The following is a 19,563-nucleotide window of genomic DNA, read 5'->3' as shown; positions in this document are numbered from 1 at the left end:
CAAAGTGGAGTGTGCAAACTTAACTACTATGCCACTGGGCCGGCCCCTCATCCATTGTATTTTTCACCTCCAACATTTCTGACTGTTTTATCTTTATAGTTTCAATCTCTTTTCTGAAGAAGTTCCTGATTTCATTGAACTATCTGCATTTTCTTGTAACTCATTGAGTTTTTTTATGATAGCTATTTTGAATTCTCTGTCATTTAGATTATAAATTTCTGTGCCTCCAGCATTGATTTCTGGGTGCTTGTCATTTTCCTTCTGGTCTGGACTATTAATAAATTTTTTCATACTGTTTGATGGTGTTTGATGGTGTGGATTTGTGCCTCGCCATAGTGATAGTATCCAGCTGTAGCTTCCACCTGCCAACACTGGGTGGAGGTCAACAGCTGTGTATTCTGAGCCCACTTCGATCTGCAGCTCACTCTCTCACAGCTGCTGCTTTTCATCATATGCATGGGCACTCTGGCCAACCGGTGGAGCTAGAGCGCCGGTCAGGGGGAGGGGTGCTTTCTTTTGCCTGCATGATCCCAGGGGCATTCTCACTCTGCCCTCGCTATCTGGTTTCCTGGGGTGCTGGCTTGATGAAGACACCCCCGGAGTAGCTTAGCCACCTCGGTGCAGGGCTTTCCTCTGTGAGGGAACTTGGAGAGTGAAGGTGTTCCTGCGGAGGGCCACCCTGCCCCACTCTCCTCTCAGAGCCATGCGTAGTCCCAGGGTTGCTGCTTTTCGAGAGGGAGAGGAGATGCCCTTACCTCCTTCCACTTCCTGCAGGGGTCCAGCACCTCCACCTTCAGACGTATGTCTGCATGGGTCTCTCAGACGTCTTTGTGTTGTATGAATGTCCTCTGTTGGTATATGAATGTCCTTTTTGTTGTATCTTAGAGGGGAGAGTCTGAGGGAAGCACTCACTCTGCTTTGATGCTGACATCACTCCTATTCAAGTCTCTTTTAAACTTTAACAGGGACCTCCAAATGTCAGCAGAGTTGATAAATACTGTTATTAACACAAAATGGATTTTTAAAAAAAATCATATCAGACACAACAAATACCTACAAATTAAGTCTCCTTTGACTTTAAAATATAAAAAGAACACTGTACCCCTGATGACTTGATGTTTCTTTTTGGAGCTGCCCTGTCCATAACCTTACCTCCAATTTTCCATTACAATTTTCCCAAAGCACAGCTAGGAAATTTAAAACACAATAAGGAAAATGAGAGATCTAATACACAAAACAGCAAGTTAGCGTCAAGTAGCCAAAGGCACAAAAATAAGGACACTATTCCACACTTATATTTTATGCTCCAAAGTTTATTTCAAAACTGCTTGTATGTGCATCCTTTCTGTCAAAAAGTTGAGGGCCCACTTTTTACTCAGCCCTATAAGCTTGAAAGATCAGATCTAAAAAAGGGCTTCATAGTGGTCCATACAACACCTCTGAAACTGCACCTCTGTATCTCTTTGAAGAGAGGAACCACAGATTTCATCAGACTCATGATGTATCTAGGACTCATTAAATATACACACAGAAGGCAAGGAAAAGGAGTTATGATGTGAGCAAAGAAATCAGGAAGAGCCATGGAAAGCAACCACAATTAAACTTTATAAAGAAGTTTAGAAGAATGTAAATTTTCATTTCTTTAGTTCATCTCTATAATATTTATTCATTTAAACAAATGTTAAGAGTTTGTCTTGTTTACCAGGCAATGGGGATGGGACACAGATAAGATATTAACAAACACACAGCTCCCTCTCTCAAGGACCTTACTATTGAGCAAGGGAGACAAGCCATCCGGAGTGAGCAAGGCTTGGCATCATCCCATCCAATTCCAAAGGGAAAAGGCAATGAGGGCATGTGTCCTCTGCATCTCATTATCCTCTTTTCTTAGCCATCTACAACCTGTTCATTATTTTTATCCAACAAACTAGTGTGCCTACTCTGTGCCTGACTGTATCCCAAGCACCAAAATTCAGATGTATCTAGGAGGAGGGTCTTGCTCCATAGAGTCTTGTTTTCCTACTCACCAGACAGTGCCACAAATGCTACAATTTTTTCCTTAGGTTCCAGGGTTTAAAATAATGAATTAAAATTTTTAAAATATTAAATTAGGCACTGTTTTACACTATACTGGATGTAATTTTAAACACATCACTATAAGGCAAATAAATCAATAAAAATTAGGTAAGATAAGTCAATATTTTCCAAAGACAAAGTAGGTTATATAGAAAATGGGTTATATAGAATGATGGGAATAAAAAATGAAAAAACAGTGAAAGGTACGTATTTGGAATTATAGTTGTAATGAAGCACCAGTTCCACAGTACAGTCTCTGCTAATTAACTGGACTTAGCTCTGCTGCGCTCTGTTCTATGTCTGCTCTCCATCTTTTTCTACCAAAGTCAACATTAATGTGAGGATCTGACAGAAACCACAGCCCTTGTAGGAAGTAAACCAGACTCTGTATGTGAATGTGATTGTGAAAGCATTTCCCAAGCAGCCATTCTGGGAGTAAGGACAACACACGCAACTTCCCGACCTGATGAGACAGGGTTTCCCCAGAAACCGAGACCTGTCATGTACTAGTCCTGCCAGGCCCATCTCAGAGAGAGCATGAGAGTGATCAAGCACAGCACCTGCAAGCAAGCAGACACACATGTTCTTCAACAGTTCTCAAAAACACCACAATAACTTCCCTCAGCCATTCGGAGTTCTGAGTCTGTGCAGCAATATGTATTCTGAATAACAGGATTCCAAATTTTTTGTGTTAAAAAGTCTGTTCTCACTACTGATTTTCTGTTTTGCACACTAGTCTTTCTTCAACAGGTTTATGTTTCTCTCCACTAAAAAAAAAAGCTTAAGAAAAATACCCAAGCAGATTTGATGTTTTCAACACCCTAAAAAGGTTTTATATGCTACCACCTGAAGTGAATATAAGTGGTTTCAGTTTCTATATGTATTTCTGTATTACAATAGTTACTGCTTTGGGTGGTTTGAAAAGCTCTTCTGAAGTTCCAGAAACTAACCAGCTATCAAATAAATAGCAGGACTTTTTTTTTTTTTTTTAATCTAACATTAAACACACACACACAAAGAAAAACCTCTCCTTTAGAAGTTAACCTATTCCCTAAATACAAATAACCCAACATTCTGAAAGTTAAATACAACTAAAAACGTTGTGAGAAAAACACATGAGCAAAGGTCCTGGGCTTGCCCTTCCTCCCAGTTTTCCCACAGCAGTCAACATTTCAGAAACTCCCCCAGCCCAAAGGACAAATTTGCAAAGGAGAAGAGAGCACCTGAGGAAAAAAATGAGGCCATGATGGTTAAATGCCCTCTGGGACCGCAGTGCAGCACCACAGAAACATAAGTCATTCTGTGATCTCTCCAAAGGAGGACATACTGAGACAGTTAAATCTGATTACTGAAGGCTGATGTTGTGTCTGGTGTTATGCTAAGTACTTTCCATGTATTCATTCACCTGATGCCTATAACAATCCTAAAGGCAGAAACTATTATTACCCCTATTTCACAAATAGAAGTAACAGAGAACACAGAAATGAGTCAACTGGGGAAGGAGAACAGGCAGGGGTGGACCCTCTGCCTTTGGAGTAGAAGGTGGGGCCTCGCCAAGAGGGTGGCCTTTGGGCAGGAGTGGTCTAGGCACAGGGATGGGAGATGGAAGGGCCCTGAGGCACGGCTGGATGTGGAATGCGACTAACAGAAAGGACACAGTGCGGCTGGAGCTGAGGGAGCAACTGGGAAAATAGCGGGAGGGAAAAGTTGGGGAAGAAACGGGGAAGCCAACCTTGAGGGCATGTTGGCCACCGTGAGGACTCTGGTTTTGATTGTGAATGAAACAGGAAGTCTTGAAAGTGTTTTGAGCAAACGAGTGACATGAAGAGAGACTCAAATTTTAAAAGGAACTAATAAGCATTGTTTTTCTTATGAGTGGTGGTTACCTGAAACTGCCACCTCGTTCTGCGGGCCCCAGGAATTTCCTTCTCTTTATAGCTGCTCCCCACTACAATTCCCGACTTACCCTCACCCCCAGCCCCAGGGCCTCCTCTCACCTGCACCTGTCTGCATCTGAGAACTGCAGCAGCAGGGAACAAAGGAAAGGAAACCTGCCGCTAGAATCCCTTCCTTCTCCCATCTCTCTAAGACACACATACTCATGCCAGGCAGCCCAATTCCTACCTCCTCACATGAAACACCCAAAGGCCCAGAGCTTGGGCTCTAGTTTGAACAGGACATCAACAGTAACTTCCGGTTTCTATTCAAATAGGACCTACGATATCAGCCCTGCACACCTCCGTCCTTCCATGCAGGATTTCAGAGGAAGGGAATAAGAGGTGCACTAAGGCCCACTTAAAAAAACCCTGTCTAGTTAATAGTAGTAAGAGCCCTTAGAAAACTGCAAAGGTGCTATAAATCCTCTGGTCAAATAGTGATTTTGAAGGAGGCAGTGAGGCAACCTTCCGACCTACATGAGGCCAGGGGATGCCCTAATAGGAAGCTCCAGGGGATGGCAGTGGAAACGAAGCAGGCAGGGCAGTCTCTGGGCTCAGAGGAGAGGCAAGGACAAGGGTCCCTGAGGGGTATCTAGTTTGAAGTTCCAGACACCAGCACAGCACCATAAAAAATTTCCAAAGGATCTGAAATTTAGTTTTCACTTACTCATCCCTAAAGCAGTATGATTAAAAATGGGGGGGGGATTTAAGTTCAATTATCAACACCAAAAAAAAAAGAAATACATATCCTCGTTCACTTTTTGAACCTAAAGAGGTTAAATTTCTTTTTCCAATACTTGTTCTTTAGACAACATTAGAATTAAAATGTTGGGAGTCGGGGCTGGCCCAGTAGCATAGCAGTTAAGTTCAAGCGTTACTGTACGGCGGCCTGGGGTTCGCTAGTTCGGATCCTGGACATGGACCTACTCACCGCTCATCAAGCCATGCTGAGGTGGCAGCCCACACAGAAGAACTAGGACCTACAACTAGGATACACAACCATGTACTGGGGGCTTTGGGGAGAAAAAAGAAAAAAAATATCGGGAATCTATTTTTCCACTAATAACTAAAAACTTTTGATTCTAAGGATTTAAATTAGTGGTAGGCAAGGCTAGATGCACATCAGACTCCCACAAAGCTTCTGGATGTGGGCCTCACCCAAGGCTATCTAAATCTGAATCTCTAGGGGGTGGGGCCCAGACAAGGTTTGTTTGTTTTTAATCTCCCCCAGGTAAAACTGATGGGTGGTGAGTTGAGAACCACCAGTTTAAATCTTACCACACCACTAGTACAGTAGAGTAAATCACACTTTTCAAAACAGTGTCAACATACATTTCATTTGATCTGAGCCTGATAACACAGTGAGAACAATAAGCACCAGAGCTAAAAATGCAGTAGGGAAAACACCAAAAACACAAAAATCATTCCTATCATATTTTCAGGCCTCTCACTGAAAAATCAATGATTGAGTTAGCCTGAAAAACCCATCTATATGGTATCTATAGATTATACCACTCATAACATTTCATGCTCAAGAATCTTTATTACAAAAATTAAATTCAATAATAGCTTATTTATAAAACCTAGAAGATTTTTACTCAAGGCACAGAACTTCTGATGCCTGCTTCCCAAATGCTTAATTATACAACATTCACATTATAAAGTCAGTATATTGTGAATACAGAACAAATACTGAATAAAGTGCTTTTATTCACAGAGGGTTCATGCCAGATCAATTTTTAATTGTGATTTCTGAAATAATTGTCATTTATCACAGGCATGTGAAACTTCAGAAAGTTAAGGAGAGGATTTTCATTTTTTCTTTTGGTTTTATATGACAAGCAATGATGTCATACTTTGTAAAAGGTGTCTTTCAGGGGATGTCACCTTGCACTTGGCAGCTGGGTTGTGGAAGGTGTGTGCCACATTTCTATGGATCCGTTTTTCAGTTCTCAACAACTGAATGCAGCATATGTAACCATGTCTGGGCCCCAGGCTGTAACGCAGGTCATGCTGGGCACATACCATGCAGGCAGGTTTTATGTTTACCTTTTTGAATAAAACAGACAACGAAGTACTTTAAAGCAGACCAAACTTCCTTCCGTATGCATAGAAGAGGCACAAATCATCCCTTAAAAATGTATAATCCCAAACTCCACACTCAGGCCTAAAACTCTATAACACAAGCCTAAGGACTTCTCATCTTGAACCCATCAGGGCCATAAGTCCAAATGGCAAATGGCATAAGAGTAAGTAATATAAAATTTAACCAGATTCTGACTCTGGGAAGAGAAGGTCCAAGTCAAAAAACACTGAAACATTAACATTTGTCTCTAATAAATGGTAACTTTGAGATGGGAAATTACACTGTACACACTCAGATTTGGTACAGCTTGGGAAGGACTGTAAAAGCAAGTACATTGACAACTTTCCTGGAATAAATCAGAAATAAAAGCAAGGAGTTATCAATTCATGACATATACTATAATAGCAGATTTATATAAACCAAGGAGAAAATTTTGTTTATGTCCTTTTGGACTACTGCAAAGTTCTACCACAAAGGTATTATATAGGCTCAGGTTGTACCATCTGTACAAGACGGAGTAATCTTTTTAAAAATTTTCAAAGAGAAAATATTTAAATATTTGAACATATTATAACATGATGCTACAATCACAGCTCTTTTGTGGCTGTCCATTTCCTAAATTCTCCAAAAGGCTCTTATAGGAGATGTTTCATCACAGGACTAGGGTGGAGCAAGGAGCGACTGCCTTAAGTGCAGCAACTGTGGCTTCTAGTTTAACCACAACTCATGTTTGAACATGCTAAGATTTCCAAAAATGGCACAGTATACAAACTATAATAGTATACAAATTAATAGCCAAGAATGTCTCAACTTATGTTTTACTAATCTACTTTTTCACAAGACAAGGCAGTTGTTTTCAGATAGACTAGATACTCATTTTTAAATTCACACTGGATTTTGAGATGTTCTTCACATGCAATAAGTTAGGTCAAAGAAAGGAATAAATAAGATGCTTAAGAACACAATTTTAAGATGTGCCCATAGCCTTCATCAGATCTTAAGGCATAACTGAACCAGAAAAAATTAAGAAGCACTGCTCTAGAATAAATACAAGTACACACTTTTAACATAGCAAGGGCTAAATGCTCTCACCTCGGTGGATATAGGATAATTTTTGACAGATTACCTGGTTTTAAAATTGTTTTTATTCTTGAAAATATAGTATAAGACTGACATTTGTTAGCATGCATGTGAACACCACAAAAATGCAGTGTGTTTCTATCATACTGACCTTCATTCCCAGACCATAATCAGGCATTATTGCTAAAAATAAAGTAAAAACAACCCTAGACAACATCTCAGGAACATCTACATTGGGATACTTGCCTTCCAGGCAATTAGTAATATATATTATTTTTTATATTATTTTATTTATATTATATTTTATTTTATATTTTATATACATATATAGTAATATATATTATTTATATATTATTTTTGAAATAATTATAGATTCACAGGAGTTTCCAAAAAAAAAAAAAAGAACAGGGAGATCTCATGTACTCTTCACCCAGTCTCCCCTAGCGGCAACATCTTGCTTAACTATAGCACAATAACAAAACCAGGAAACTGACATTGGGACAGTCCACAGAGCTTATTCAGATTTCATCGTTTTACATGCACTCATTTGTGTGTGCGCAATTTCATCACATGTGTAGGTTCATTAACTGCCACTAGATACAGAAATGTTCCATCACAACAAGACTCCTTCATGCTATCGCTTTATAGCCACACCACTCACTACCATCTCTAACCCCTGGCAACCACAATCTGTTCTCCATCTTTATAACTTTATTACTTCAAGAGAGTTATATTAATGGAATTATATAGCACATAAGCTTCTGAGACGAGCTTTTATTCACTCGACATAATTCCCCTGAGATCCATCCAAGTTGTTGTATCAATAGTTTATTCTTTTTTATTGCTGCATAGTATTCCAGGGCAAGGATGTACCACAGTTTAACCATTCACATCACCCAGAAGGACATCTGGGTTGTTTCCAGTTTTTGGCTATTACAAATAAAGCTGCTATGAACATCCATGTACAGGTTTCTATGAGAATATAGGTATTCATTGCTCTGGGATAAACATCCAGGATTGCGACTGCAGGATTGTATGCTAAGTACATATTTAGTTTTATAAGAAACTGACAAACTATTTTCCAGAGTGGTTGTAGTAGTGATTCCTCTCATTATTATTCCTTTTCATAATTGTTTTAGATATTCTAGGTCCTTGGCCTTTCCATAAAATTTTAGAATAATGTCTATGACTAGGAAAACTTTGCAGGGCTTTTGATAGGAATTGCATTAAATCTGCAGACCAACTTGGGGAGAACTGACATCTGTACTATGTTGTCTTTCAATTCATGAACGTGATTTGTCTCGCCATTTATTTAGGTCTTCTTTGATTTCCTTCATTAGCATTTTGCAATTTTCAGCATAAATTATTTTTGTTATATTGTGTTTTGTTAGCTGCATACATTTACTTTGGAACGATTGTAAACTACCATGTTTTTTGTTGTTGTTTTTTGTTTGTTTGTTTTTTGTGAGGAAGATTAGCCCTGAGCTAACATCCGTTGCAAATCCTCCTCTTTTTGCTGAGGAAGATCAGCCCTGGGCTAACATCCATGCCCATCTTCCTCTACTTTATATGGGACACTACCACAGCATGGCTTGACAGTGTGTGTCAAGTGATCCCGGGTGTGCAGGTCCACGCCCGGGATCTGAACCTGCGAACCCCGGGCCGCCAACATGGAGCACGCAAACTTAACTGCTATGCCACCGGGTCAGCCCTAATAGTACCATGTTTTTAATTTTGGTCTCTACATGTTTGTTGTTAGTGTACAGAAATGCAATCAATTTTTATATGGTGATCTTATATCCTATGATCTTACAGAATTCATTTATTGGTTCTAGGAATTTTTCTGTAGATACCTTGAGATCATCATTGTAGGCAATCATGTCATTGGCAGGCTCAGACAGTTTTATTTCTTCCTTTCCAATCTGTATGCCTTTCACATGTTGAGTGTGAGTGGTAAGTGTACTTCTTTGCCTTGTTTCTGAACTTAGCAGGAAAGCATTCAATCTTTCACCATTAAGTACGTCAGCTGTAGGTTTTTTGTAGATGTTCTTTATCAAGCTGAGGACGTTCCTCTCTATTCCTAGTTTACTGAGAGCCAACAAAGAGTATTATTTTAATGCAGGGCAAAATACAGATTTATGAAGAAAAGTTTTTTACATACTCATATGCATGAGGACACTTCTCATAACTACGGATAATCTCCATTAAATGCTGAACTGCAAATTGTAGAGACTGTATACAGATTTTTTGTTTATATCCCAAAAAACTATACTCACCGACTCTAAATTCAAAGCTTTCCACCGTATTAATACAGAGCCATGTTTTAAGTAATTTAGCTTTCAATGATATCTACTGCATATTAATTTACCAAATAGTAAATTAATGCAGAGACTGAATTTTCATCTTTGAAGTAGTCTATAAACTAGGAAGCATAGGGGTTTTCATTTCCAGAGCTGTAACATCCTAGGAAGCCTCTGAATCTCAACTGAGATGGCAAAGTTCTCAATACCAAATTTAATTCATTTTAACTTAAAAATAAGCTTAAAATTTTTAGTCAAGTAGAAAAAAAGTAATAAACAATGTCAAGGTTTTACAACACCTGAAAAGTTGTGTCTGTGATCTAAGAAACAGTTTTCCCATTTTTGAGTTTTTCTAATGAAGAAATCTTTAAAGCACACTTTAGTTTTGTTTTTTAAAGCAGAGTAAGCTCTTACCCAACGCTGCTTTGAAAAAAAACCCTCACTTACCCAGAAATTCAATTGGAGCCTCACTACAAGCAGGCCACCCCACAGGGCAAGTAGCAAACCCATGAGCGTCAGAAGAGCCTGATCTCTCCAGAGCAAAGGCATGAAGTGTGCCTTACCCCAGCAGACACAGTTCATGTCCCTGCCTGTGCTTCCATTGTCTAAACTGACATAACAAGCAGCAATAATGAGTTTTCCACCATGTATACTGCTGCACTGCAATCTCTACCGCAGGAATTCCAAAGATTGCAAAGAGATTCCAGGATTTTTCACACTGATCATTTTTTCCCTTTCCTTTCTCAGTGAAGTCAACTTAATATGCATTCTTGAAAACCCATGGAGGCAACTGACTCAAACAGCTCACTGAGCATGATCTAGCCACCCTTCTCTCTCCAAATCCCTAGATATGACAGAAAAGGCAGATGGCAGGTGGGATCAGACTGAAAGAGGTAATCAGAGCCCCAAAACCCAGCTGGTAGGAGCTTCTGTGGTGCTCCTTTCCAGAAGACACAGACTGAAAACAGGAAGGATTGCACCAAGACAGCCATTAGAGGGATTAATTAATTTCTCTCACCCTGTAACTCACCAAGCAAGAACAAGCTGACATTTGTTCCAGGAGGAAGGAGTGACTGTGGGCATTAGGGGCAGAGGTATACTGAGAGTTTGTCAAATAGTAAGACCAGATAACAGGACATCCATTTGGCCACATCTTGCTCCTCTCCCACATCCACTGGAGATAGATGACAATACTCAGTCTTCAAATTTACAGACAGACTATTAGGGAATCTCAAAAACAGAGATAAACACACAACTAACAATCCCAAGCACCGAGAAAAAATGAGCACCATGACAAAGGAAGCAAGGGCATCAAACAGAACTAATACCCAAGAAAACCCACTTTATGGAGCACTTTCAGAAGTGTTAAACTATGCTTCACAGAATGAATGAAATGTAGTCCTACAGTGAAAATAAAAGTAGTCTCACATCAGACTTTTCACTGGCAATTTTAGAAGCAAAAAGATGACAGGAAAATATCTTCAAAGCTGAGAGGAAGATGATTTTGAATATGTATTTCTATACCCAGCCAAATTATCATTCATATATGAGGACATTTTTAGACAAAGGCTTGAAGAATTTTTCACAAACACTCTCTAAAGGACTACAAACAAAACAAAAATAATCCAAGTGAAAGACAGGGATGTCAAGAATCAGTGGTAAACCAAGAAATTTGTAAAATTAAGTCCAAGTGAGTGTTTATTATAAACAAAAGAAAAATTAACAAGACAGGAAACAACAATTGTTGGAGAGGATGTGGAGAGAAGGGAACTCTCATACACTGCTGGTAGGAGTGCAAACTGGTGCAGCCATTATGGAAAACAGTATGGAGATACCTCAAAAAATTAAGAATAGAACTACCATACGATCCAGCTATTCCACTGCTGGGTGTTTATCCAAGGAACATGAAAACACACATGTGTAAAGACACATGCACCCCTATGTTCACTGCAGCATTATTCACAATAGCCAAGACTTGGAAGCAACCAAAGTGCCCATCAAGGGAGGAATGGATAATGAAGATATGGTATATATACACAATGGAAAACTACTCAGCCATAAGAAACAATGAAATCCATCCATTTGTGACAAGATGGATGGATTATGAGGGTGTTATGCTAAGCGAAATAAGTCAGAGGGAGAAGGTCAAATACCATATGATCTCACTCATAAGCAGAACATAAAAACAACAAAAAACAAACACACGGAGACAGAGATTGGATTGGTGGTTACCAGAGGGGAAGCGGGGAGGGAGGATGGTGAAAGGGATGACTAGACAAATTCGTATAGCGATGGATTGCAATTAGTCTTTGGGTGGTGAACATGATGTGGTCTGTGCAGAAACAGAAGTATAATGATGTACACCTGAAATTTATATAATGTTATAAACCACTGTTACCACAATAAAAAAATAAAATAAAATAAAGGAGCTTTCTAATGCAAAAGAAATAAAAAAATAAAAAAATAAAAAACCTATTACTAGAAAGGAAGGAAAAGCAAACTACAGTTCTTGTTTGTAGGGTAGAGGGAATGATACAGATACTGATTAACTCTGGACATTAAGGGTAGACACTATTATAAGAGAACAACTGCACATCTTTCAAACCACTGGAGGAGGAGGAGCAAAGAAGACTTGAATAACCCAACAAAGTACAGGAAAAAGTAATAAAGAAATAATAAGGCAAATTAAAAACACAAAATAAGAGAGCCAAATAAGTCCAAACATTCCAGTAATAATAAATATGAATGGATTAAATTCACCTATTAAAAGTCTGACTCACAGATTAGACACAAAACACAGCTACATACTGTTTACAAAAGATAAACCTAAAACAGAATGACAATACACGGCAATAAGCATCAAATAAGTGGTTTCATTTTGATAAAAGGTATACCCCATCATGTAAAATAAATTATAAAGTTTTATATACCTAACAGCTTGAAAATAACATGCATAAAACAAAAACTGATTAAAATACAAAATTCACAGATTAGGGGAGACTAGCATAATTCTCTCAGAAAGTAACAGATCAGAATAAAAACATAATGACACAAAGGCAATTACATAATTAATAACCTTAATTATGTATGAAAACTTTGTACATACCACAAATACAAATATTTTAATTACAGAGGGTTAGTCAATATCCCTATTTACAATAGTCACCAAAAATTGCTATGTATTAAGCCACACAGAAAATCTAAAAATATTCCCCAAAGCAGAAACCAACTGGGCATATTTATTAACTGCAATGTACTAACATTAGAAGTTTAAAACCAAATAACTAAAAGGAAAAGTAAATCTACCCACTTTGAATTTTTTTAAAAACCAAAAAACTTTTGGGTTAAACAAGAAACAAAACAGTAATGATAAACTATATGTACTCTTCACCAATTTGCCTTTTTTCTTAAATATTATGTTTGTGAACTCCAGCCATGCTGACATATATATAGTTCAACAAATTTTCACCAACATACAGAGTTCCGTCATATGAATATCGACCAATTTATTCTCCTGCTGATGAATATACAATAATGCTGTTAAAAACATTCTTTGAAAATCTCTTGTGTACATGAGTGAGAGCTTCTCTACGGTATGTACATCAGAGTAGAATTGCTGGGACTCAGGATATATATGTTTTTAATACTAGATATTGACAAATTTCTACATAGTACAAGAGTTCTTGATGATCTATAGTCTTATCTAGACTAGTTTTGTCTGACTTTAGTTTTTCCCAATGTGAAAAGTATGAAACAGTATCTTATTGTGGTTATGATTTGCCGTTTCCCTGATTATTACTGAAGTTGAACATCTTTTTCATGTTCAAACATTTATGTTTCCTCTTCTATAAATTCTTAGCTTTCTTTTCTGATTACAGCTGATCCACTAATCAAAAATCTTTTGCTCAAATATTCTAATGAAAGACTTTAGTGAAGCCTGGTTATCTATAGTGGGCAGAAACCATTCATTAACCCTTCCTTTCCAGAATAAATAGTCTAACATGAAAAGCAGTGTCTTAGTGTATAGAGTATTCAGTATAAGCTTAGCACTCTTCAATGTGTGCATTTAATCTTCTGTAATCCGCATTTCAAATGATCAGAGTGCAAATGAAAGACTCATATCTAGGAAGTTTGACATATGTAAACATAATATCAGGGCATATTTTTCCAAGATTAAACCAAAAATTTAAAAAGCTGACGACATCTTCAGATTAACAAATCCTTAAAAATTAAAAATAAATTCCTACATGACCTTCAAAACAGGTATGACTCCAAGGGTACAAAGTTGAGACAAGATAAAAAGCAGTTAACACTTCCACCACAAGTAGATAACTCATGATAAGTGAGTGAGAGCAGAAAAACGTATTGGAGTGAAGGGAGAGGGTAGATGGGAATGCCACGGGCTACCATTATTCTGGAATCCACCATATAGCAGGCACTCTGTAAGTCAATTTCCTATTCTGTACAATGAGATGGACAATAACCACCACACAGGTCGCTGTCAAAAGTAAACAAGATAATATGGGAATACAATCTGATCTAATTCTATTTTATGGATAAAGAAATGAAGCAGAGAGAGGTCAAGTACACTGTTCAAGGTCACAATTAACAAATGATTTCAATGCCCAAATTCTTCACACTGCACTCTAATATTCATAGTACTTTTCCAACATGGGTCTCAATGACTGTTAAAGGGTATTCACAGGAAGGAGATGACTAGGACCACTACTAGAAGAGAGGAAAAGTACTTAGATCCTAAAAAAAAAATTACAACGAGCAGATGAGAGGTTACCTTAAATGATAACTTCTCATTTTCCTTTCTGCTGATAAATATACTTTAGACATTTGCCATCTAAAGGGTAAAATAAAGTAATTGCCACCTTTAGGGATATATGGCATTCATGAAACCTGATCAGTTAATTAAGACACATTTAATAGAAATTCTCTTAAAAATTATTTTTAGATAACAACTGGGTTGACCAACTACACTCTAACTGGTAGGAATCAAGTGGGCAAACATTGGAAGGTTACCTACCTACTGCGGGCGCATCATACTCATCACCAAGCAGAATTTCTGGAGCAGAATATGCAAGAGATCCACAGCTTGTAGTGAGCTTCTTCCCTGGTTGAAATTTGTTGCTGAAACCAAAGTCTGTCAACTTTACAAGACCTTGTTTTTCAAAGAAGACCACATTCTCTGGTTTTAAGTCTCTGTGAACCACATGGAGTTTATGGCAATAAGATATAGCATGAACTATCTGAGCAAAGTACTTCTTGGCCAAGTCTTCATTAAGTCCTTCCTCGTGTTTCATTATGTAATCGAACATATCTCCTCCATCCCCAAGTTCTAGAATAAGATATAGTTTGGTCTGGGTGTCAATAACTTCATAAAGGCGTACGATGTTGGGATGCTGCACTAGTTTCATGCATCTCACTTCTTGGAAAAGATGACCAGTGGCTAGAGTGTCCAATTTTGTCTTGTCAATAACTTTTACTGCCACTTTTTCACCTGTAAAGACATGCCTGGCAAGTTTAACCACTGCAAAATGACCTCGACCCAAGGTTTTATCCAGATCATATAATCCAGCAATCTTTCCATCATACCCTCGCTTGAATCCTGCCATGCTGGTCCAACAGAAGAAAAAATATTTAGACTGTTTGAAACGGATCTTCTCATATAAGAATATCTGGTGAAAATAAGGAATTCATTTTCAATGTCACCATGGACATCTACAAAATAAGAGGAACAAAATTAAGTTTCTGTAACTTTTCCTTTTATAGCTTCATTGTTTTTAAATTTTGTTTTAACACAAGCTTGAAGTAAATAAATTGAGATATAAAATGAGTCAGGGCCATTATAATAACTTATCAATATATTTAGGTTTACATTACAAAGGTTAAGAATTTAAATACCATATTAAATTTTGCCAGCTAAAAAAAAATTAGTTTGTTGAAACAATTTTTTGGTGATGTCAGACATAAGAAAACTGGCAAGTTTAATAAGTTTAAAATGTTTTAAAAAAACATTTTTCAAAAGTAATTTCAATTAGTGTCTTAAAAAACAAGGCAAGAATTGACAAGAAAGGGAAAACATAAAGAATAAACATTTGGACAGAAAGCCAATAACTTTTCCTGTTATTCCAAGACTAGCACTATTTCCTATAAATACAAAAAAATCCCTTCAGTGAAGCCTTCTCTAACTGTCCCAGCTGGAATTACTTTCTCTTCTCTGTATCTCCAAAGCACCTTGGGACACCTCCATCCCACGTGGTCTTATTCCACAGGTTTTTGTATACACCATCTCCATCCTGAGACTGCAAGGTTCCTGAGGACGCTAAGGTTCTATCTTTCTCTTCTACCCCCCCCCAACACCTAGAACAGTGTTTTACATACAATAAGTAATCAAAATTTTGTTAAATTTTGAAATGCAAATTTTTTCCAAAATGTTTACAAGGCAATTGTTTGCTCTTGCATCACCAGTGCCTAGAACAGTATCTGGTACACAGTGAGATGCTTAATAAATATCTGCTGACTGACTAGCCCTCACTTTTTGTACTTATCAGTTATGCTTATCTTTATTATAGTTTTCCAACTTTCAAACAAAACCCACCATGATCTGCTTATATTTCAAGAATAAACAGGCATGCATTCTTAAACCACATAAGTCTTAAAGACCATTTAAGTCTTAAAACCCATTTGGTTTTAAAGACCATATTTCATACGGCATTTAAAATTCTCAACCTTTATAATGTAACTCTAAATATAGAAATAGGTTCTTATAAATGACCTGGACTCAGAAAAACAAATAATTGTATAAGATTATACAAATTAAGTCATCATTTTAAATCTCAAAGACTGAACTCCCCTTATTTTTTCTGACCAAAATTTAATAGAATTAAATAACAAAATCCAATGAGAAATACAGCAAACTCCCAAGACTAGCTCTTTCCTATTAGTGCATATTTATCCCTTTGTGAAGACTTTTCTAATGCTCCCAGTACATAGTTTCACATCTTCAGTCACTTTTTATTAAGAACAATACTTATATTATTTACTCCACTAAGATGAAAATATCTCAAAAAACTAAATTATACATAAAATAAGGTAGTTTTTTTAAAAAAGCACTAACATTAAATTCCTTTAAATCTCCTTTTTGCTTAAAAGAACAGAATAAAAGCTAACGTTTAGTGAAAACCTACTATAAGTGTTTGTGCAAAATGAATCAAACTGGATTGTGTCACTGAATCTTGACAATTGTAAGAGGTATGAGTCCCATTTTTATAACAAAGGAAACAGACTCTGTTCTAGGTATAACTTTTATTAAGGGCTGAAGTAAAGATTCAAACCAAATTCTTATTTCAGAGCCCATATCCTTTATACACATTTGACCACTCTAAATGATGTTACATTTAGGATAACATCATCTTAAGAGTTAAAATACCAACTGCTAAAGAGAGAGAAAGTCATTCTCACATGCAAAGTGAAATGATCTAAATCACATATCTGGGGCTACCTCAAAAAATATATTATAAGTTTAAAAAGCCAATGTTAATATGTTTACTAATAGTTTTTATATTTTAATAATTACTGAAATAATAAATATCAACTACTATTCAGTGAGTGAATACAATATGCCAGTTACATATCAAATGCTTTACATCATCCTCATTTAATCCTTACAGTGCCCTCAGAGACAGGGATTATTAGCCTGATTTTGAGGCACAGAAACAGTAAGTAACTCAGCCTAGGCTACAGGGCCAGTGTGTAAAAAGAGCTGGGATTTGAACCCAGGGCTACCTGACACCAAAATCTGTGCTTTCAACCACTATGCTACACTGTTTCTGCAAATTAATTTCAGGAACAAAACTTAATCACTAATTCTGTTTCTATTAAAATTTTTAAAATAGGAAACCAGTATTACGTATAGGTTTTGGAGAAAAAGCAAAATTTCTTCTATATTGTATATTATTCTTGCTATCTGAGCTAATAATATTAATGATAAGATTAACAGGAAAAGCCAGTGGAAAGATCTTGCTTTATATGGACAGTAGTTCCCCAAAAGAAAGTTTAATTCAGGCATATTTAATTTTCAAAAACAGAAACTCTAAGCTAACTCCAAGGGGCAGAAAACTATCTTTAAATCTTTAACTTCAACTAATCATAAGGGCAGTAATTATACTTAAAATTCTACGCAAGTCTATGTTTCTACGGCACAAGCTTGCAAATGCAACTTTAGCTTTCAAAACAAACTTCTTCAGGTTGCCCCCAAGTATATTTGTTTTTTTCATCTATCACTTCAGTTTAAACATATTCCTAGAAAGTGGCATTTATATCAGATTTAATAAATAAATCTAAGTTTGTTTAAATTAAATTTTAGTTTAATTAGTTTTTATTTTTAATTTTATTACAAAAGTAATAAACGAATATACAGATAAGGGAAAAAAAGTCTTTTTTCAGGGTCTCAGACACCCAGAGCTAATCACTATTAACACTTTGATGTGTCTCCTTCCAGAACTGTGCCAGGAAAAGAGCACAGTGAAATAATTTTTAATCTACCAGCAAGTTCATGGGAAAGTATCTCATAGGGTCTCTTCATAATGACAGACTACCTTGTAGTAAAATGATTAGTCACTCTCACTATCAAAGAATTTACTTTTTTTGTGTACACATATGCCTTTTTCATTGTCTATGAAACTACAATTGTATACCTAAAAACAGGACATTATGATTAACTGGAGGTTGGGAGGAAAAATGTCCTTGTTACTGAACATCTTTTTAAATATTAGCCCACTGTCTAATCCTACTATCAAGTGCATTTTGAGTTAGCACAGGAAATAATTAAATCATTTTTTGATCTTTGAGGATCTTGCAGTGCCCAAGAATCATTCTGAACATCAATGCCGAATGTTAAGAGGTGGCTTATATAAAGTAAAAGTGACTTTGTACCAGCTCCAAGACATACCCTGCAAACTGCATACTGAATAATCCTTATTACTGTGTTTTCCTGGTTGCTTCGTTCTCCTAAAAGAAAATACAGAAAAAGATTTTAGTTTAGTTCTATTTGTTTTAACTTTGCTTCAAGTCAAAATATATACCCTAAGGCTGGATCCAGGCAAACATATAAAAATGGCAAATTTCTCTTTAGTGACCCAGTCTCCCTTTATCTTTCTCCCCTTGATGAATTACAACCCATTCAAAGAATCTTTAGTCAACAGGAATTTCACAGTGAACAGATACATAAAGATTGTTCCAGGGAGACAGGTCAGAAAGATTATTCCACTGGAAGGAGGAGGAAATAAGAATAAGGAACAGCAGTAAATTCTCCATTTTCTAAATGCCTCCTGGGTAACCGGCACCAAATCCACTTTTCACTGAATCCTCACCAAGAGCCTGCAAGGTAGGCACAATGAGGCTTGACTTGCCCAACAGCCAGCAGTCCTTGGCTCCAATCCGCTTAGCCTGGTTTCAAAGCCCAACGTGCCTGCAGGAGCCACTCCTGGCTCATGAAACACTCACTCCAATAGCCAAGGAGGGCAACCTTCCCAACACAGTGCCCTCTAGCAGGCCAGCAGAAATCAATTATAATGCCAGCATCAGGGAACACACAGAACACTTTTGCATTGGAGGCTTTCCATTTGATAGTAAAAAAGAAACTATCACTATGAACGAAGAGAATGTGACAGATCACTGATATCTAAGTTTGTAGCACAGTGAGGGAGTACTGACTGAGGTGGCCTTGCAGGCCTTTCCCCGACACTGAAATGTCACACAAATAACTGAAAGGCCTAAACATTCATACTCAGCGAAGGCAACTGACACAATACACCAAAGGTGAGTGTCCAGGTAATATTAAGCTCAAGCTCACATGAGCTTGGGGGAAAAGGAGTGCAATGAGGTAGGAGCAGGTAGATAGGAAAGGTGAAAGAAGAAAGAAAGAGAGGTAGATGTGAAAATAAGTCTACTGCTGGGAATGAGGGAATGAAGAGAGATGGGGACAGCTCTGCAGCACAAATGGGGCCAGCAAAGTCATGGGCACAGGTGAACCCTGGGATGCCTACTGGGCCCTCAGCTCCAGGTGGGATAC

The 19,563-nt window shown here is 37.3% G+C and overlaps 1 protein-coding gene across 3 annotated transcripts in view; it reads right to left on the bottom strand.

Annotated features, from left to right (window-relative positions):
• SNRK (SNF related kinase) overlaps nt 1–19,563 on the bottom strand; it is a 64,963-nt gene that overhangs the window by 33,328 nt on the left and 12,072 nt on the right. For 2 of the 3 annotated variants that reach the window (XM_014791088.2, XM_014791070.2), the window contains 3 exons: nt 18,442–18,500; nt 15,084–15,209; nt 14,515–14,988 (listed from right to left, as the gene is read on the bottom strand). In XM_014791088.2, coding sequence (XP_014646574.1) covers nt 14,515–14,988; nt 15,084–15,156 — 547 coding nt within the window. In that variant the 5' untranslated portion in view covers nt 15,157–15,209; nt 18,442–18,500. Of the gene's footprint in view, nt 1–14,514; nt 15,210–18,441; nt 18,501–19,563 lie in introns of all 3 variants that reach the window. The other variant, XM_004419579.3, reaches the window with a different exon arrangement.

Source organism: Ceratotherium simum, chromosome 5 (assembly GCF_057802395.1).
Source record: "Ceratotherium simum simum isolate JZ-2026a chromosome 5, ASM5780239v1, whole genome shotgun sequence".
In the NCBI taxonomy this organism is placed as follows: Eukaryota; Metazoa; Chordata; class Mammalia; order Perissodactyla; family Rhinocerotidae; genus Ceratotherium; species Ceratotherium simum.
The sequence above is the reverse complement of the archived record's forward strand: the minus strand, read 5'-3'. Positions and strand labels throughout refer to the sequence as shown.